This window comes from Photinus pyralis, unplaced genomic scaffold (genome assembly GCF_008802855.1).
Source record: "Photinus pyralis isolate 1611_PpyrPB1 unplaced genomic scaffold, Ppyr1.3 Ppyr1.4_LG2, whole genome shotgun sequence".
Classification (NCBI taxonomy): domain Eukaryota; kingdom Metazoa; phylum Arthropoda; class Insecta; order Coleoptera; family Lampyridae; genus Photinus; species Photinus pyralis.
In genome coordinates this window covers 20016402-20035211 of record NW_022170403.1, presented here as the reverse complement: position 1 = coordinate 20035211, position 18810 = coordinate 20016402, and the positions used below count along the sequence as shown (strand labels likewise).

Sequence of the window (18810 nt, the reverse complement as noted above, 5' to 3'; positions counted from 1 at the left end):
TTAGATTTGTGTATTTAATTATAAAACGTAAAATTGCGTGTTAAAATGTAGGCACATCTAGTCATTTGTGGCAAGAATTTTTGTTATCGGGCGAGATTAACGCACGTCTTTTTTATCGCTGTTAGAAGAGATGACGGTAGATGCAGTTGTATGTGCGCATTAGTTCGGCGAAAATGGAGACGCGTTCTATCGAAGCTGGCGTTATCAAGGATAATTTTGATTAGCGGTTTAGCTGTACAAACTGGAGGAAATAGATGTATTTTATTATGCAAGTGGTGTTTCGTTAAAGCGCCTCGAGATGTAATCTTGGTGCTCAGGCAATAATAACGGGCGATCAAAAATGAGTTGCTGTCGAGTCGCCTTTGGAAGTTCAAGTTAATAGCTATTTATCTCATAAGGATATTACCGTTGCCATAATTAACGAGGATGTTGCGTAGCAACATCCGAGTTTATTATGGCGGGTAATATCCAAATGAAATACATAGCTTTATCGAAACATACTAGATAAATTGTATCCCTCGTTACGACAAAACAAATTCCGCTATTACTTTCTCCTTGGTTACGACAAAACAAATCTTAAATTTTTCTCATGATGGATAACGTCGAAATCGTTCCCCAAGATATTTTATTAGAAGCGGAAGAGGTTTCTTTAAATCTATTGCCAATTCAATCCCGAGAATTATACGAAAAAGAGTATCGTGTCGTGAGTTCTGTACCTGGCGTGAGGCGCGTGGAGCAAAAGGAGCTTCAGAACCTATTTTGCTTGCGTACTTTAAGACCAAGGTGAGTACTTAATTTGGAACTTTCCTTTTTGATCTATTCCTTTTGTTATACCTGTATTGTTACAACATTGTAGGCGGAAAAATATGCACCATCTACGTTATGGACTCACTACTCCATGCTGCGGACTTGTTTGGATATAAAAGAAAAAATGAAAATTAACAAATATAGTGTCCTGATTGCTTTTATTAAACAGAAGAATGTGGGTTATGAGGGGAAAAAGGCTAAAGTATTGACCAGAGAAGAAATAAACGAGTTCTTGCGTGCTGCTCCGGATGAAATATTTTTAATGATAAAGGTACGCTATCTCATACTCTTGACCTGTAAATATACTAGCAATTTGTGTACAATAGGTTGCTTTTCTTTTTGGAATATCTGGTGCGTTACGAGGAAAAGGACTAGCGAGTTTAACCATCGACGATATTGAAGACAAGGACACAGTGCTTGTGATTCAGATTCCCAAGTCGAAAACTCATGTAAAACGTGTTTTCACGGTAAACCGTCGATTTTTTTATCCTACAGAGGCGGTAAATGCACCAGACAGGTATGCGGAGAGCATTTTTTTGCAAGCATACCGCCAAGAATCGCAAAATTTCTTAAACTACCAGAACCTCATAAATATACTGGGCACAGTATGCATAGGTCATCAGCTACCTTACTAGCTGATTCCGGAGCTGACATATTACGTTTGAAACGCCTTGGTGGATGGAAGAGTAGCAAAGTGACCGAATCCTATGTAGAAGATAGCATTGCTCCAAAAATTAAAACAACTAAAAATATTTTATTTAATAATGTTGTTTCTTCAAGTGCTGACAATAATGGTGACTACAGAAAGATGACAATACCCAAGCCTTCCACCTCTACTTCTGTTTCAAATATAGAGGTGACTAACATATCAGTGAAAGAAAATGTTTTAACGGGTAGTCCTACAAAGCATAACGCAGTTAACTTTAATTTTAGCAACTGTGAGGTAACCATAAATGTAAATAAAGTAACAAATTAAGAATACAGTATTAATTGGTTTTCACTTACTGTTCAGCGTTTCAAATACAGATAGAAGTGTCCAGTGGCCAATCTGTAGATATAAATGGTCATGCTAATAAATAAAAACGCGCTTTTAACTCTCAATATACAAGTTGATAAGTACCTGAACCCAATAGCTTAGCCGCTTTCTTCCATACGTTACGTTAATATTAGAACTCTTGTATTATGGTAACTATGATATTATGAAGGGTAACTATGCTATTATGAGAATTTGTTATTTTGGGGTACTTTTCACGCAAGTTCACTAATAAATTAAGTAGGCAATAAATGTCATGTTTCGATAAATACGATTTTTTCGTCGACCTCTCTATAACAATATAAATTACTCCTTAGTGACGAGTACAATGATGAAGCTTATTAATCGTTAGCAACCATTAATCGTTAGCAACCACTTATACATAACAACCATTTTATTAAAGGGAAATGACAATAAAATTATGTAACAAATCACTTTCGGCAACAGCTGAGAACTTCCATCCACCTAACCATTTTAATCTCGGTTTTAATGTAGTGAGATCAGCAGCCAGTATGGTCGCCAAACGATCTCAGCAAAGCATATCCTGATGTATGTATGTGTAGCTCCTCAGATAAGGTACTGTTAAAGTATTCAGTTACTTTACCTTCAACATTGAGTACGTTGACCACAGGGATGAACATTTCCATATCTTTCACTGTTAATACACGTACTTTAGTACAGTTGCAAAAGAATTAATTACATTCTAATTTCACATACCTTTTCAAGGTAAAATGTCAACGTGACATTTTCGGAAATATCTCCTTACAAATTCATTGTATTCCATCAATTGCCGAACTGATCGAAACCGTTCCAATAAGTTTCTTTTGATTTGAGTGGATATAATGTTAAAATCGCCTCCACAGCAGAGCAAGCAACATAATCTTCCACTGTGATTACGAGTACTGACGGTACAGCATAAAACAACACATTACTAGCAACGACAATAGCTGTAATTTAGTGAACAATCGTACGAGCTTATAATTTCGTTTGTAATTTCTTGTAGTTGAATTTAAAATTACCTACCCCAGTGAAGTCGACGAAAAAACGTTGTATGCAATTCATGTATAAATCGGCGATTATTGGTTCATTCGAATTTAGTCCACTCGCTGCGCTCGTGGACTAAACATCTCACTCACCAATAAAACGCCTCATTTATACACTCATTGCATAAATAACTATTCTATGTGAACAACAATTTCAAAGGCGACTCGACAGTAACTCATTTTCGATCGCATAGTACTGAACTTCTCTACCTTGATATACCGAGTAGTGCACGGTAAGTAGAAACATAGGGATTTAACATGGGAAATTAGTTTTATGCAATATCCTGCCCTCCTGTACATTTTACAGAAATAACTTGTGATGGAACCGAATTAGCCCGCAAAAATTCGATTTAAATATTCCCGAAACTAACCCTGGCGCGACGAAAAAAGTCAAAGTTGCGCTTTGTTTCGTTCCCGTGGAACACGTGTTTTTTTCTTCTCTGCTCTACATTGAAATGGGCCATAATTTACAATAAAAGTGTCAAATATTACGCTATGCGAGCTATGCGAGGGGACTTAATGATCGATATCGACCGACGGCTCGGAGCACGGCCATATTAACAATTTTCGTCTAGGATTTGTTTAAAAAAAAGGGGCAGAAGTATGTGTGCTTTTGTTGAGAGCAGAGGTACATCTTTACGTTTCGAATAGTGAGTGCAGCTTCGACAATTACCAAGGTGATGTACGCATTTTTTTTTATCTCTACGTCTATTGCATCCATCTAATAATGATATGTACGTGTTCGATTATTTGCCAATTTAATGTTATTCTCGTACAGCATTATTGTTGCCATTTATAACACATTCTATTCTAGATACAACTTGCACTATGGTCATACTAGAATAGAGATTCTACATAAATATGTTATCTGATTTACGTGTTTTTATTCATATTTAGACACAGTATGTTCCCTTTCGGTTTGGGGCGATATTCAATACCTAGTATGCAGAACTAGGTACATTTTAATTTATAATTGAATTTATTGCAGGGCATTTCGCTATTGTTTGCCTGAATATGTTACTGTGTATTACAGGGTGCCTCACTTAGACCATATAGTACCTACATGGACTGCTAATTGTAACTAAAATATGGTCAAGGACATCGCCTGGGTATGTGAGTTTCAGGGTAAACGAGTCTGTCCGAAATTGTCCGATGAGACACGATTTGAGACTGTCAACCTATAAATTAACAAACGTCAATTAATTAATCGTCTAGATATGGCAAAAAAAGCAAACCTATTCTTATTTGTGGACGTATAGAAGATAATCACGGTTACTATAAAAGTTGCTCTTTACGCGATCCGAGTGGTGTTTACACAGCTTTAGTTTACCCTGAGATTCACATACCCACGACTACATTGCCCTCTATCCGTGACCACCCATTTTGTATTGAAAGCATAGGGCTACTAGCAGTCCATGTACTATATCGTCTAAGGTGCCTCATTTGGGGGCGAGTAACGTACGTTGGGTGGTTGGTTGTTACATATTGCACTTGGCATTGTGAATTAATTACTTGATACCAATGTTTACCACGACATGTTCCTTTGTATTGTTGTAATGTGATAGTACTAAAAGTTATGCTCCTACTATTTATTTGAACCGGGTGATTATGATTATTACCTAATATTTGGCTGGGTGACTTGTTTCGAACATTTACTGTGCTATATCTGATATTAATATTTGATACCCATATTTAATATCTCGATTTGACGTAGCAGAGGCTGACATACGCAGAGATAGGTATGTATTTTATGTACTGTTTTTTGTGTCTTTGGAAAGAGCCATCTTGCCGATATTGCTAATCAATCCGATCAGTCGATTCCTGACATGTAGTGACCGAATATTGGTTTTGTGTCGGTCTTTGTTATGCCAGTGCAAATATGTCAACTGCCAACGCCTACATAAATTATTTATTTTGTTTATAATTATCAATGAATAGTATGCGTGTGAGTTTGCCGTTGGTTACTCTGTGATTTTTGTATTCATTGGATTTTTGTTATGTCATGATTAGTCTTTTGATCAGTTACTGTCAGTACTCATGGTAGAGAGAGATGGAGTTCGGTAATTTATCTTCTCTTATATACAGGGTGATTCCTATAGTACCTGCCACCGTTTGGGAGCGTGTAGGTGGTGCGTAGGGGAGTATTTTGATATAGGACACTTGGGGTCGGAAATCTAAATTAAGGGTGCCAGAGCCAAATTTACCTTCTGGAATTTCGCGCCTGTAGGTAGGCAACCCAACCGGCCGGCGGTGCACACGGAGCGATCTCAGGCGGCGATGTGTGGCTGACACTTGATCAGAATTTTGTTTAAACCCACGAATTCCCGTCTGCAACGACGCGTATCAAGTGAATAAACACTATGGCAATAGTATAATAATAGTTGGCTAGATGTAGGAAGTGCATTGAGAACCAACGGTGGCCACGTTGAACACTTGTAAACGTTATTGCTTTTGACTGTCGTTTTCCCTCCTTCCCTCCCATGTCGCTTCCTCGCGCTAACTGGCTCTGCATCGCTCCGCGCGAAACGTCGGTCGGTTGGGTTGCCTACATACAGGCGTGAAATTCCAGAAGATAAATTTGGTTCTGGCGGCCTTATTTTAGATTTCCGACCCCAAGTGTCCTATATCAAAATACTCCCCTAGGCACCCCCTATACGCTCCCAAACGGTGGCAGGTACTATAGGAATCACCCTGTATATATGATTTATAACCCGGCACTTTAATAGCGTTTTCGATTGGCAAAACTCGTGCTGCACGAGTGCAATTTTTACGTTCTATTGGTAATTTTAGGGCAATTTTCTGTGTTCCATTGGGAAATGTGATGCAACAATTACGCACTCAGTGCAAATTTCGACGCACGAGGTCCGAGAGCTCGTGGAGCTGCTAGTTAACAAATTTTCAAAACAAACGTGCGACAATTTGAATGTGTTTCTTGCGTTGGGAGAGTTTTTTGTCGTCATCTAGCGATAGCGAAGATGATGAACTAGCCATAACTTCTATTTTACAAAAAGTTGCACTTACTCATTAAACTGAACGCCAAAAATTGGTCCTTTACAGGAATTTCAAATTTATATTCCTCATCGTTTATCATAAATTGAAATCGTTTGTCATTTTTTAGAATAGAGATTTGTCGATTACCTAAATCTAAAATGAGGTTATGGACAAATGACAATAAATATTTACGAATATTTATGTTCTATTGAGAGCAATTTTCACATGGATTTCTTCCGTATCTCGTGCAACACTCGTGCAGTACGAGTTTTGCCAATCGAAAACGCTATGAGACTAGTGGGTTGGACTTGCCCTAGAGATGTGTGAATGAAAGAGTTGGGGTCCCGCTAGTCGTACATGGGGCTGCCGGCTAAGCCCGGCCTCACTTGTGCAGGGATTCGCTAAAAGCGTGCGGCGTGTTCTCGTTGTGACCTTTTGTTTGCGTTATCAATTATCCTTCCTTTGTGAAAGGCTTTTCTGAGAGGCCAACTCCTAGCGATACAATATACAATGTTGACATGTAATGACCAGAGCAACTAAAGACTACTCGGTGTGGGATTTGGACTGGCCATCCAATATCCAAACCTATTATATGAATTTATTGTAATGTTTTAATAATTGTTTTTGTTATGTGTGTAAAATAGGAATTCCAGCGGAGCCTGTGATTCAATATGATCATAATATGCATTCATGCCATTACAGACAACTAATTTTGCTATAAAGTTCAATATTAATTTGTTTGCTGGGTTTTTTCTTGGTCAGTTCTTTTTTTCCCAGCCTATTGTTATATTTGTACTCCGTGAACTACCATTTTCTAAATTTAATATTGCAATGCAAATTCTTTGGATTAAATCTCCGTTTTTAAAGCATGTACTTGTTTTATTTGCATTCCTTACTTGGTCCTCACTCCGACAAGCAATACATATCTTGTAGCGACTGTTAAAAACACAACGGTTATTCAGGTTAGGTAGCTTTGTCTAGACGATCACGTGCCATGGGGTTCAGTTAGTGTGGGAGGGAAATTTTTGAATTTAAATCTCGAGTTGCGCAGTCTCTCGGGACTGGCCTGGGTACATTACAAACTGTAGAGTTTAAAGTTGTTCAGAATTAAAAGGTGCATACAAAACTATTTTTACATGTTTTATTAAGCTTTTGATATACCCCCAAATTTAAAAATAAATTTCAACATTTCTGTTATTAGTAGCAATAGCCATGACTTTTGTAGATTTATGAAAAATGGCGATTTTCACTTTTCCAATTAGCTAGGAAACGATTTATTTTTTGAACATATCGCAATTGGAATGTCCATTAGCATTAAAAACTACACAACTTTGCCAATTTAACCGAATTTGTAAATATAATAATAAAGATAGCTATGTTAACCTACTCAATTTAAAACACCCTGTATATTTGTCCCAAGAAAATGTGACGTCATTTACATTATTTACAACAGAATAGATATGCATCTACCTGCCTGCATTGAATGCTGCCTGTTATACTCTATCGTCACCTTATAAGTGAAGGTGATTTTCATGAGAATCTGTTTATCGTTTGTATGTATGCAGATGTAATTTAAATTTAGACTCGAATTTAGATATAGCAAGTTGATTCAAAAATAGCTCGTTATGTTTTTATTATTAAAAAATACTTCAAGAAAATCGTCCCTATTTAAGGGATACAGTTTTAGCACCAGCTCTGTTGTTCGAGAGGAAGAGATAAAGCGACTTCCAAATGAAACTTACAAAGTGAATAACTTTGAAAGGCGCATTTTAGTATGGATGGGGAAATACAAAAGTGTGGATGATGTGCCTAGTTTTGTTAAGTAAGTCTTAATTGGAAATGTTTTTTTATAACAAACCCCCCTGGATTACAGACCCGAGATTATGGAAAGAGCCCGTAGTTGGATGCGTGTACGTATTTCTAACTATTCCATTGGACTGACCTTATTGGGATGTATAGTTATGGTGTATATGGGAAAGAAAGCACGTGATCGAGGAGACACTTTGCACAAGAGAAATCTGGATTGGCATGAGGAACACCGGGAAAACAAATAAGAACTGGAGCATCTGTACATTTTTTTGTAAAGTTGTATATTGTAGATTACTTCAAATTGAATACAAAACAATTATATTATACTACCTACGCATAATTCAAATTATTAGGATGGTTTGTAGTACTTCCGACATCGTTCTTGAAAGACTTTTGAACTGCGTTCTTCAACCAAATCTTCAACACTCAACTCAACTTGCAACATTCGTAACTAAAATTAAGTTAAATATAACAGTTCACCATTTGGCAATAATTACCTTCGTTTGTTCTGCTCTGAGCAAGTTTCTCGACTTTAAAGATTGATCAGTACTAGGATCAGTATCCCTTTGCTCTCGAAAATGTTTCAGTTTTTCAGCAGATAAATTTATACACTTTGTTATTGCACTTTTTCTATGTTGGTTTCCTTCAACTAACTGATTATGTAAGTCTTTACAAGCTTTAGCCGCATCTGGATTAAACGAGTCCGTTGGAATAACAGAATTGAGGGTGTTTATAATGATATCATCTACTCTACGCATATTTTTCAACGTTTCCTTGAAATTCAACAAAACGGCATTAGGACAGGAGGTTGTCGGTCTCGAATGTTTTTGTTAAACGTAATGTAAAACTTATTAATTAAATTATTGAATCTTACGATTTCATTAAGTGTAAATATTATAAGGGCAGCTACCTGAAATTCGCTAAAATCCGAACACTCCATTTCTAAAGAAAAAGTTGAGGGTAAAGTTTGGCTAACCTCAATTTTAGGTTACCGCAAATGCAAGGATAGCCGAGCCACAGAGTTGTATCTTATACAGGGTGGTGACTTCGTCACGCATCATAGGGACTTAAATTATTTTAGAGCAAAAATGTAATAAGGTTTTTTGTAGGAAATAGCATAGTGTAAGAATAGAATAGTGAAACAACCTTACGGAAAAAAAAGTAACCGATTTGGACATCGAGATTTTTTAGTTCTGGACGCGCCAATCTGAAAGAGGGGCGCAGAAGTCGTGGATTTTAAAAGCAACCGATGTTACAAACTCTTAACAATAAATTGCCACTTGGCGCTACACGAGAATAGATGGCGCGTTTTGCAAAGCGAATTTACAGAAGGAATATTATACCTACTTTTATCTCATTTTTATGCGTAAGAAAAATAAAGAGGTAAATTAATCCATGCAAACATCCCGACAATAATGCTCTTTTGTTATTACATTCTCGAGTACCTACGTCAACTGAGTCATCACATTCTACAGACCTCGTTTAGATAACCTACCTTAATATTTCAAATGTTAGGTAGGTAGGGTAAGCGGTACAGTTATTGACACATTAAGCAGATATCATCCAAATTTCTTTAAAATTTTCATTATAGCCAACGTAATGACAAATACAACTGTTTTGTCATGTAGTGGAAAGATCAAAGATTTGAATCACCTTTATACTTTCTGCTTGGCAAACGATTATAGTGATATAATAAGTATTTAAATCGAATTTACCTCAAATCACAGTGATTGACATTCTTGTGATGGTTATTGACACATCACATATTACAGTTATTGACATCGCTTCATATTTGATGGTTTGCTGAAAAACGGACGACCAGGTACCTACCCACCTAGGTAGGTAGGTTATATTTAATGAGACAGAATAGGTAATATAAGAAACACCAACAAAAAGTATTTTTATTTAAGGAGCTATCTATTTATTAGTGCAGGTATCACAAATAAACACTTCTTTGGCATCTTTTCGAAATTTTAAAATACAATGGTAATGATATGCTCTATTGCAGAATTTGCATTTCGCACCTTTTTTATTACTATTCATGTTCAATGTGCACGTAAAGCATAGGCCTGAACGCATAGATTGGTTTTCTGGAAACATAATATCTTTTAGCACAAGTTCAGAGGTTTCTGGTTCACTACAAATCACTTCTGTCGTTGCATTACTTTCGCCATCACATTTATTTGAGGAAATATTTTCTTTTAAACATTCCTGGATGGATTCATTTTGTGCAGCATCAGTAGTGTCTAACTGCACAAGTTTGGTTTTTGATGAACGTATAGGGTTGGTAATTTTGCTCTTTTTCTTTTTAATCAAATTTGGTTTCATTGTCTCTTTCTTTTTTTTATTTTCAATTCTTTGTTGCTTTCTATATTCTTTCTTTTTTTCTTCCTCTAGTTTTTTATCTTTCTTCTTGTTTTGAATTTCCTTCCAGCTTGCCGAAGTTACAACGTATGGCATCCTTTCTATGTCACGTTTATTTTTTCTTACTGGCGACTGAGGCCAAAGTAGAAATTCATTTAAACCAGGCTGTACAGTTACTTCCTCTATTACTTCGTTGCAACTAACTGCGCCAGAAGTTTCTACTGCACCAGTAGTTTGTCTATAATTACCTGTAGCTGCATCATTATCATCATCATTATTGACAATTAAAATCTCCATATGCTGTATATCAAACAAATCATTTTCAGGTGTAAGATAATGTTCATTACTTTTAGAGTTTTCTCCTCGTACAACTATATTAGATATAATCTTTATCTTTTCTTCAATTTGAGGATGGTTGTCAAATTTACTATTTTGCAATGAAGGCCTGTCAATATGTGAAAAACCGCCAATCCCTTCTACCTCATGGATTGTATCACCAATCTGGCGTACAGTCGTGTCGTCGTTACTTTTTATTAATTCATTTTCTGAGAAAGTAATATCTTTCTCAATGGAAGTTGGGGCCCCTGAGCTATTTTCCGTTTCAATGTCATTATGTTGATACTCTCTCCATAAACTGTATAATACCCAGAACTCCTCAGAGTGTGTTTCTCCTATCTGATCCAGTATTTTGAATTTTTCTATTCTTTCAGCTCCAACAATTTCTTTAAACTTATGGTAAGCAATGGTTGTATTATTTTCTACGTTGGTTGTAGATTTACATACCTCAGCCTTTCCTCTCCCTAAACATTTGGAAAAATCTATGCTATTGGGATTCCAGGGATGAATACCGCACGCCCTGAACCCGTTTGATATTGTCTCTGGTTTTATGGAATAGTCTATAACATTTTTTAAAATGGGAGCAAATTTTTCTTTAGTTAGTGCTACAGAAGGGTTTTCACGTCTCCAATCCAAAACTCCTTTTTTCCATCCATTTTTCAGAGGTTTAAATGCAGAAACATCCGCTGGTTGAAGAATTCTTGTAGAGTTAGGGTAAAGTGCAATCAGAACAATACGTAAATTCGTGCAAAGTTCACTTAACTTGATATTTAAGTGAGTGCTGTGTCCATCCACAAACAGTAAGATGGGGAAGACAATTCCTTGTTTTACAAGAGCTGGATAAAGTACATTCCCAATGTATTCATAAAATACCTCCGTCTTCATCCAACCATTGTCGCTTAAACCAATTCCCCACGATTCAGGTACTGATTTTGCTATTTCCGAAGGTAACCTCTTATATGGAAAGATGATCATGGGTGGAGTTGTTACACCGGCAGCGGAAAATGTAAACATGACCGTTATGGTTGCGGTCTAGGACAACTGGCCGCCGCCAACTGGCCACCGCCAACTGGCCGCCGCCAACTGGTCGCCGGGACAACTGGCCGCCGGGACAACTGGCCGCCGGGACAACTGGCCGCCGGGACAACTGACTCGATACCTTGCCAATAGCCATATGATCAGCGTTGCCGCCTTTTCCTGATTGTAGTACATATATATATAAAATAGGTATTAATAGTTGTATAAATAGATGTTTCAGAACTCTTTTAGCACACATTCAATCAATTAGTCTAATATCAATCAACTCAAAATGTACATTGAAAGAGTTTTTTTTTATTTTTTCACATATTGACAATAAGAACGTATTTACAAAGTGGATATAATTATTGCATATTTTACAATGTTTGTCACACAAGTATGTACATATATTACAACTAAATACAATTACTATTAATTAATTTGATAATTATGAGCAATGCCTCGTAAGTACTCAATTACATCTCGATTTTCGTAATCTCTAACGATTCTTAAAATACGTTCGTCGGCAGCTATGTATCTCCGAAGTTTTTGGGGTGGAGCATGCCCAGCAACAAGCTGTTCGTAATAAATATCCCGATTAGCTTGAACTTTCCGTAACCCATCAATCAGTCTCCATATTGTAGGATGATCTATACCTAGCTCGATTTGTAAACGCCGATGGGCTGCTTCGGCATGATTGTTGGTACGATCTTGCAAGTTCAGCACTCTCGCATACATATTCCACATTTCATGTGGAAACATGGGTTCACGCCGTCCGTTTCCTCTGCGGTTCAAACGACCAACGTAGAAGTCCTCGAACCAATCCAATACAGGTATCAATTCCTCAGGTAAGATATCAGACAACTGATTTAATGCGTTTTCCATATCTTGCATTGGTACAAATGCTAAACCAACGATCATTTTTGCATGTAATGCGAACTCTGCGTCGTTGTTATAACGAGCAATCAAATGTGCTTCGTTCAAATGCTTTTTCATGTTTTTCGCTAGGTGGAAAAAACATCCTCGAATTTCAGTTTGCGGGAAGTTATTTTTCAGGCTTTTGAAAGCAGCTAGTTCAAAATCAGATGTAACTGATCTTGGATGTAATGCGGGTGCTAGCGTTTTTATTGTTTCGAATAAACAATCATAAGTTGCTCTTGATTTATTTGGCAACAGAGCAAAAAAAACAGGATGCACACCTCCATACCTCTTTGCTAGTATAACGTATACTTGGTGAAATAAATTCGGTGCAATTTTAAAAGTCCCGTCTACAAAATAGTCGTCACAATTTTCTAGAATTTGTAAATTTCTCTCTCTGCCAAAAATTAATATTCTCTGAGGTCCAGGGCCACTGTCGGAAAGTAAGAAATTCTCTATGTTGCCCGGTGTAGATTCGTAGATTCTATAACGTTCCGGAATTTGCAGATCTTCAAGAGTTGCTGGAGTTGCTGGTGCTTGGTTTATTTCATTTCGTTTTCTTCGCACCAGTTTTTTTAAAGCTCCTTGAGATGGAAGCGCTCCTTGGCAAGCCAAGCTGAGGTTTTGTGAGCATTCGCTGATTACCTGACATGTCGGTTCTTGTGTGTCTACAGCGCGTTTTTTAATTTTAGTAATTACTCGATCAGCCTCTGCTTTGGCTGCTGATGAATCATGTGTATGCACATTCAAAGTTTTTATAACAGCGCCGTTTCGAACATGAACTCGCGCTTTACACTGTCGTCTTCGGTCACATCGCCAAAACTCCGTTTCACCATCCGCTGATAATTTATCAAAAACGTAAATATACCCGTCACTATAAAACTTATCACGATTACGTTGAGATTGAATAGTCTCCATTTTCATACGAATACCTTAAATAGCCGTAGATGAACTGATTTGAAAATACTTTCGACATGATTTTATATTGCAAAGTAACTAATCATAAATATCTCATTAATTGACATTTCTATTGTAATTTACCTATTAATATGTATAGTCCAATTAGTGGAAATTTAACAAACAAGTAAATCTGCTTGCTTTTATATTAAAATCATCTAGTAATCAGAATGTAATTAGTGAAAATTAGCAAATAAATGCATTTGAATGACTTATATTGGAAATTACTTAGCATAAATGTCTCATTTGCGAGACTTTCTAAAATTAGTGGAAATGTAAGAAATAAATCTGCTTGCTTCTATATTGGAAATTCTAACTGCGTTTTGATTTTTGAGTTGACTAATATTTGACTAGTTGATTTATCAAGCGTTTATCCCTGCATTTAGGCAAAAGGTAGGTGGTGCGGGCGGTGGCCAGTTGTCCCGGCGGCCAGTTATCCCGGCGGCCAGTTATCCCGGCGGCCAGTTATCCCGGCGGCCAGTTGTCCCGGCGGCCAGTTGTCCCGGCGGCCAGTTGGCGGCGGCTAGTTGGCCGCGGCCAGTCGGCGGCGGCCAGTTGGGTCATCCCGTTATGGTTGATTTTGCTAACCCTTGGTCCACCTCGTATACATTTCTTGCTCCTCTTGGTGCAATAACTCTCTGATTTTTTGGGCACAATTGGAAGTTGGTCTCGTCGCCATTGAATATCCGTGTGGGATCATTAAGAATATCAAAATACCCCTCGTCCTTGAGGTACGTTTCTATGCTGTCAAACCACTTCCTGATATCGTTTTCTGACACAACTGAACTAGCGGCAGTTACGGCTTCAGACGTGCGCTGTGTTATTTCCGGATGCCTACGTAGGAAAGCCTTATACCTAATTACAATATAAAGTTATTCAAGAAGAATATACGCTTTATAATTTACTCTTACTATCCTTCGCCAGGACAGTTATTTTTAAATGGATTGCTGCGTGGCACTTTTTCTAAAAACTCTTTTACAGCTGCTTGAACATCTTCACGCCTTCGCGGGAACCCCTTCTTATAATTATGAAATATCCATCTAATTAATGTATTCTCCTCCTCTATGCTCAAAATGGGACAAGGCCCATGTGAAATTTTTGAAAATTTACTGCTAAGCCGAAAATTGATTGTAGGCCTTGGAACATTGAAAGTCGCAGCAGCCTTTTTTTGACATAGTACCTTTCGTTACAGCTTCTATAGCTTTGTTTAAGTCTTCTTCTGTGTAATTTTTATGGTATTTTGAGCCATCTCTTACTTTGGGCATTTTCAAAACAGAAGTGTGCTGTCTAAAAAGAGAAAAAGAAAGCACTACAATTATTAACACCCTATATTACACAGTTATTGTCACAGTGTCAACAACTATCATGGTCAAATTCTGTGCATGTACAAGTGTAATAATCGTTAACTATTTAAAAACACCTTGCAAAACAATGCTTTAAGGGTCATTTTAAATCTATGGTGCAAATCATAGTGATTGACACCCCTGGCAATAACTAAGAAATGTTATATACTGTCGTATAGTTATTGACACCCCTATAAAATAATTAGTATCGATTTGTTTAAGGTTATATCTGGTGAATTTGATTATTACTATGTGAATAGATAAAATAAATCCATGCTATTAGGTACCACAAAAGAAGTCAGGCGCAATATTTAAGACATTACATTCGGATGTCTACTAACGAAAATGGTTACCTACCTTACAGAAACACGAATCACAACTGACGCTGACCAACTTTTCCCGCGCATTTAGCTCTCTGCCAACTAAAAAGCTAGATAATTACTACACGATTGTAAAAGTATTGCCACCTTATTATATTATAACCCCAAATAAGAAATAATCTTTGGAAACTTGTTTTATTCATATAAATTGTGACGTGTCAATTACTGTGCGGGTGACAACAACTGTACCGGTTACCCTACCTACTTAAATACCTACAGTAAAACTACGTTTAAAAGTTCACTGGCCACAAATTCGTATTTTTGCGCGCATTATTTTATATTGATGAACGCACGCAAAAAAATTCATTCCTGTGTTATTTAATTTACATTGTGCGAACAATTTAATAGCTGTAGGGTCATCTGAACTTTTTTCCGAGGGTCATCTGAATTTTATTTCGAGTTATGGAGGCCTCCCACAAAGTTCTAAAAAAACCTTAGAACGAGTTTTCTGAGGAGGGTCTTCTTTAGGTGGTCGTATTAATCACTAAATTAGCTCCCCCAAAAATTAATACAAAGGGAATTACCAAATATGCAATTCAGAAACAGTAAAAACTTAAAAATTAAAAACTGACGCGTTTATAAAGTCTGTAATGCCATGAAATTATGAAATCAAACAAAAGCGCCTGCATTTCCCATTAGTGGGCTTTGTTTGATGGCAAACTACCATGGTACCACTGATTTGCTTAAAAGCGCCAGTTTTTAGTTATCCAATTTCTTGGTTTTAAAGTTCAAAAAATTAAAACCCATAGTATGCATGGATTCGTAATCTTTTTCTGTACAGAAAACCTAAATAGACTTTATCTCTAAAATAATTATAGGGAAGCCCATAATCAGAAATGAAAAAATTACTATTGAATTTCCTATAGTGCGTTGTTCAAGTCACCCACCACCCGGTATATGCCTGCGATCCTGCACTCTGCTCAGAACAAAACTACCGAAAAAGTTCTTAAAATAGCCATTTTCCCTATTTTAAAGATAGTAAAGATAGCAAAAATTTTCCATAGTTTTCTTATTATATATGTTCCCGACCTTACAAATTCGCAAAACTGCGGGAAAACCTAATTCGGAGCAGCCGGCAGAATACTCGAAACTGATCTAAGGAAATTCCTACCTCGGCCCGGGTTGGAACACCCGACCTCCGCCTGTATAAGCCCAACGCTCTACCACTTTGCAGTGGGCGGCTACCTGCGAATGGTTTTATACCTACTAGAAGACTAGTTATAAGAATAAAATGATAACAAATCTTGATGCGAACAGTTTTAGAACGATTGTGGCGTGCTCCAAAACAGGCAAAGATCCTAATCTTTACAAGAAAAAATAGTTATATATTTGTCAACTCCAACTTCCAAGAACTACCAGAGGAAATAGGTTTTTGGGCCTATTTTTTGGAGAAATTTTCTAGTTCTTATTAGAGTTTGGGATACTCCTTTATTAACTTTGAGAATATCAAATCTAAAGTGCAATTTACTTTATGTGATTTTGCTTACGATTTTTCTTTCGAGTTTTGTTAGGGGTTGTTTTGGTGGTTTTCTGTTTACATTATCGGATTTGCTACCAACAATTACGAATAAGTATAATGGGACCCGAAAACATTGCAACTCGCAAGAGAAATCCTAAGCAAAATAACATAACGTAAACTGCACTTAAATGTAAATGCCTAAAATTGTTTTGATAGGCAACTTATAACAGGAAAACTAGTAGCGATTTAGCTTTAGATAAAGCTTTAGAGGATTCTTCTTTTGTATCTGAATTACAATTACCATGTTCATCTTTTTAGTTTTAAGACTTTATTTTGCGTAATGTAAATTTCAAGTCTTTTAACGCTCCAATCACGTGCCCATTCTGGATAGGTACATTCCATGATGTTGATACAATAGCTCGGCTACTTATCTGTCTAATAAATTTATTGGCTCTGAACCTTATTACAATTAAAAGATTAAACGCCGGTTTTTGATCTTACCGTTGAAGGTGTATGAGGTACTTTTATTAGTAACAATAAAAGTTACTTTTGGAACTCACAATAGATACATTTTTCTGGTAAAATGTTGAAGTTCCAACCGGAATTCCTTAATCATTAGAAACCGTTCTGTAATGAGATTTTGTGATACCTAAGAACAAAAAAAGAAAGATGCTTTTTAGTATTTCAAGAACAAAATATTGCCTTTGTTCCGAATTATGGCGCGGTAAAAGGGACGGACACAAACCATACGAAACCTACAGTATACACTGTGTCCAAGATAAGGATGTTTATCATGGGGCGATCTCCGAAACTATACACGGTGCCCATTTTTCGAGTGTCACTATGGGAATATCACTTATCTTAAGAGATAGAAAGTTGGTTAAATGGGGGCAAAGTTGCCAATTTTCGTGCTGAATAAGAATCTGAAAAGACATTTCAAATATCTTCAATAGTTTTGAAGATATCTCAAAAAAACAAAAATTTCTGATTTTCGTTTTTATTTTTTTTATGATAAACTAATCGTAGTAGACATTTCTAATTAACACATTATTCGGACACTTTTTAATGGAGATTTCAAATATGGCATCCTGTTTTTAATAACTGTCAAGATGACGGAGAAACACGTGACAACTTTATTTTTTCTTATGGGCGCCATTTTGAATTTTCAATTTTGAGATTACGTCTTTTTTTCTCTTTACAACGATATATCACACATGGTGGTTCAGTATCACATTTTTCCTAAAAATACAATTTTTAATTTTTTGAGAAGAATGCTTTGGAAAAACAAAACGTTCTTTTGTTGTCAACAAAAGTTTGACAGTTTGATTAAAAATACAATTTTTAATTTTTTGAGAAGAATGCTTTGGAAAAACAAAACGTTCTTTTGTTGTCAACAAAAGTTTGACAGTTTGATCCATGTCGCTGGTTGCAGCGTTGTCAGAGAAGTAGAAATTCGATTTTCATCTTTTCGTTTTTTTGTGATGTCTTCAAAAGTATTGAAGATATTTCAAATTTCTTTTCAGATTCTTATTCAGCACGGAAATTTGCAACTTTGCCCCCATTTAACCAACTTTCTATCTCTTAAGATAAGTGAGATCCCCATAGTGGCACTCCAAAAATGGACACCGTGTAGAAGGAATGACGATAGTCTAATTGAGGAAAAGTTGCACAATTAACCAGGTAGGTATTTATCATGCTCTAAGAGAAAACCAGAAAATTCCTATTACTTCCGGTTCCGAAGATATTCCGGATAAACCCAAATTTCCCGATTTCGTTTTCATTTTTTTCTGATGTTATTTGAACAGATACGAACAAGTATAAATTGTGCACAACTCTTGTGCAGATAAAGCGCATTTTTTAAACGGAAATAGCTTTTGTTTTGACATCACCAATGGATATATTTATAGCAGACGTCTCAATCGCCCTTTGTGAGTACCCTCTTCCGACAATCCGTTCTGGAGGTATAAGGAAATATACCATATCACGATAAGAGGTCGAGGAGGAGGGCTATGGTTGGTAGAAATTAATTCCTTTCGATGAGATCTTCCATTAGAATACCATGAAGGGTAGAACATGTGTTTTCCCCCCCCCCCCCATTTTCTAAAGTTTAACTTAGCACCACTAAAGTCATGCGTATGCAAAATCTGAGACCAATTGGTTGTCGTATGTAAACGTTATACACGTTTTACTTTCAAAAACAGCATCTCCACAAATAATTCGGGGGAGGGGGGGTTAAAAATATATAAATAAACACTTTCTCAACAATGCTACTCAATAAAGTGTGTACTTTTTTACGGGTCATATAAAAAAATAAAGTTGATTATTTCTCCGAAACGAAACGTCTTGAAAATCT

General features: G+C 36.6%; 1 protein-coding gene across 1 annotated transcript; it reads right to left on the bottom strand.

Annotated features, from left to right (window-relative positions):
- Positions 1–7938: 7938 nt before the first annotated feature.
- Positions 7939–9096, bottom strand: LOC116164963 (coiled-coil domain-containing protein 58-like). Its single transcript, XM_031479223.1, has 3 exons — positions 8594–9096; positions 8181–8456; positions 7939–8134 (listed from the first exon to the last, which is right to left on the bottom strand). The coding sequence occupies exons 1-3, from the start codon at positions 8621–8623 to the stop codon at positions 8033–8035; spliced, it is 408 nt and encodes a 135-aa protein (XP_031335083.1). The 5' UTR covers positions 8624–9096; the 3' UTR covers positions 7939–8032.
- Positions 9097–18810: the final 9714 nt, after the last annotated feature.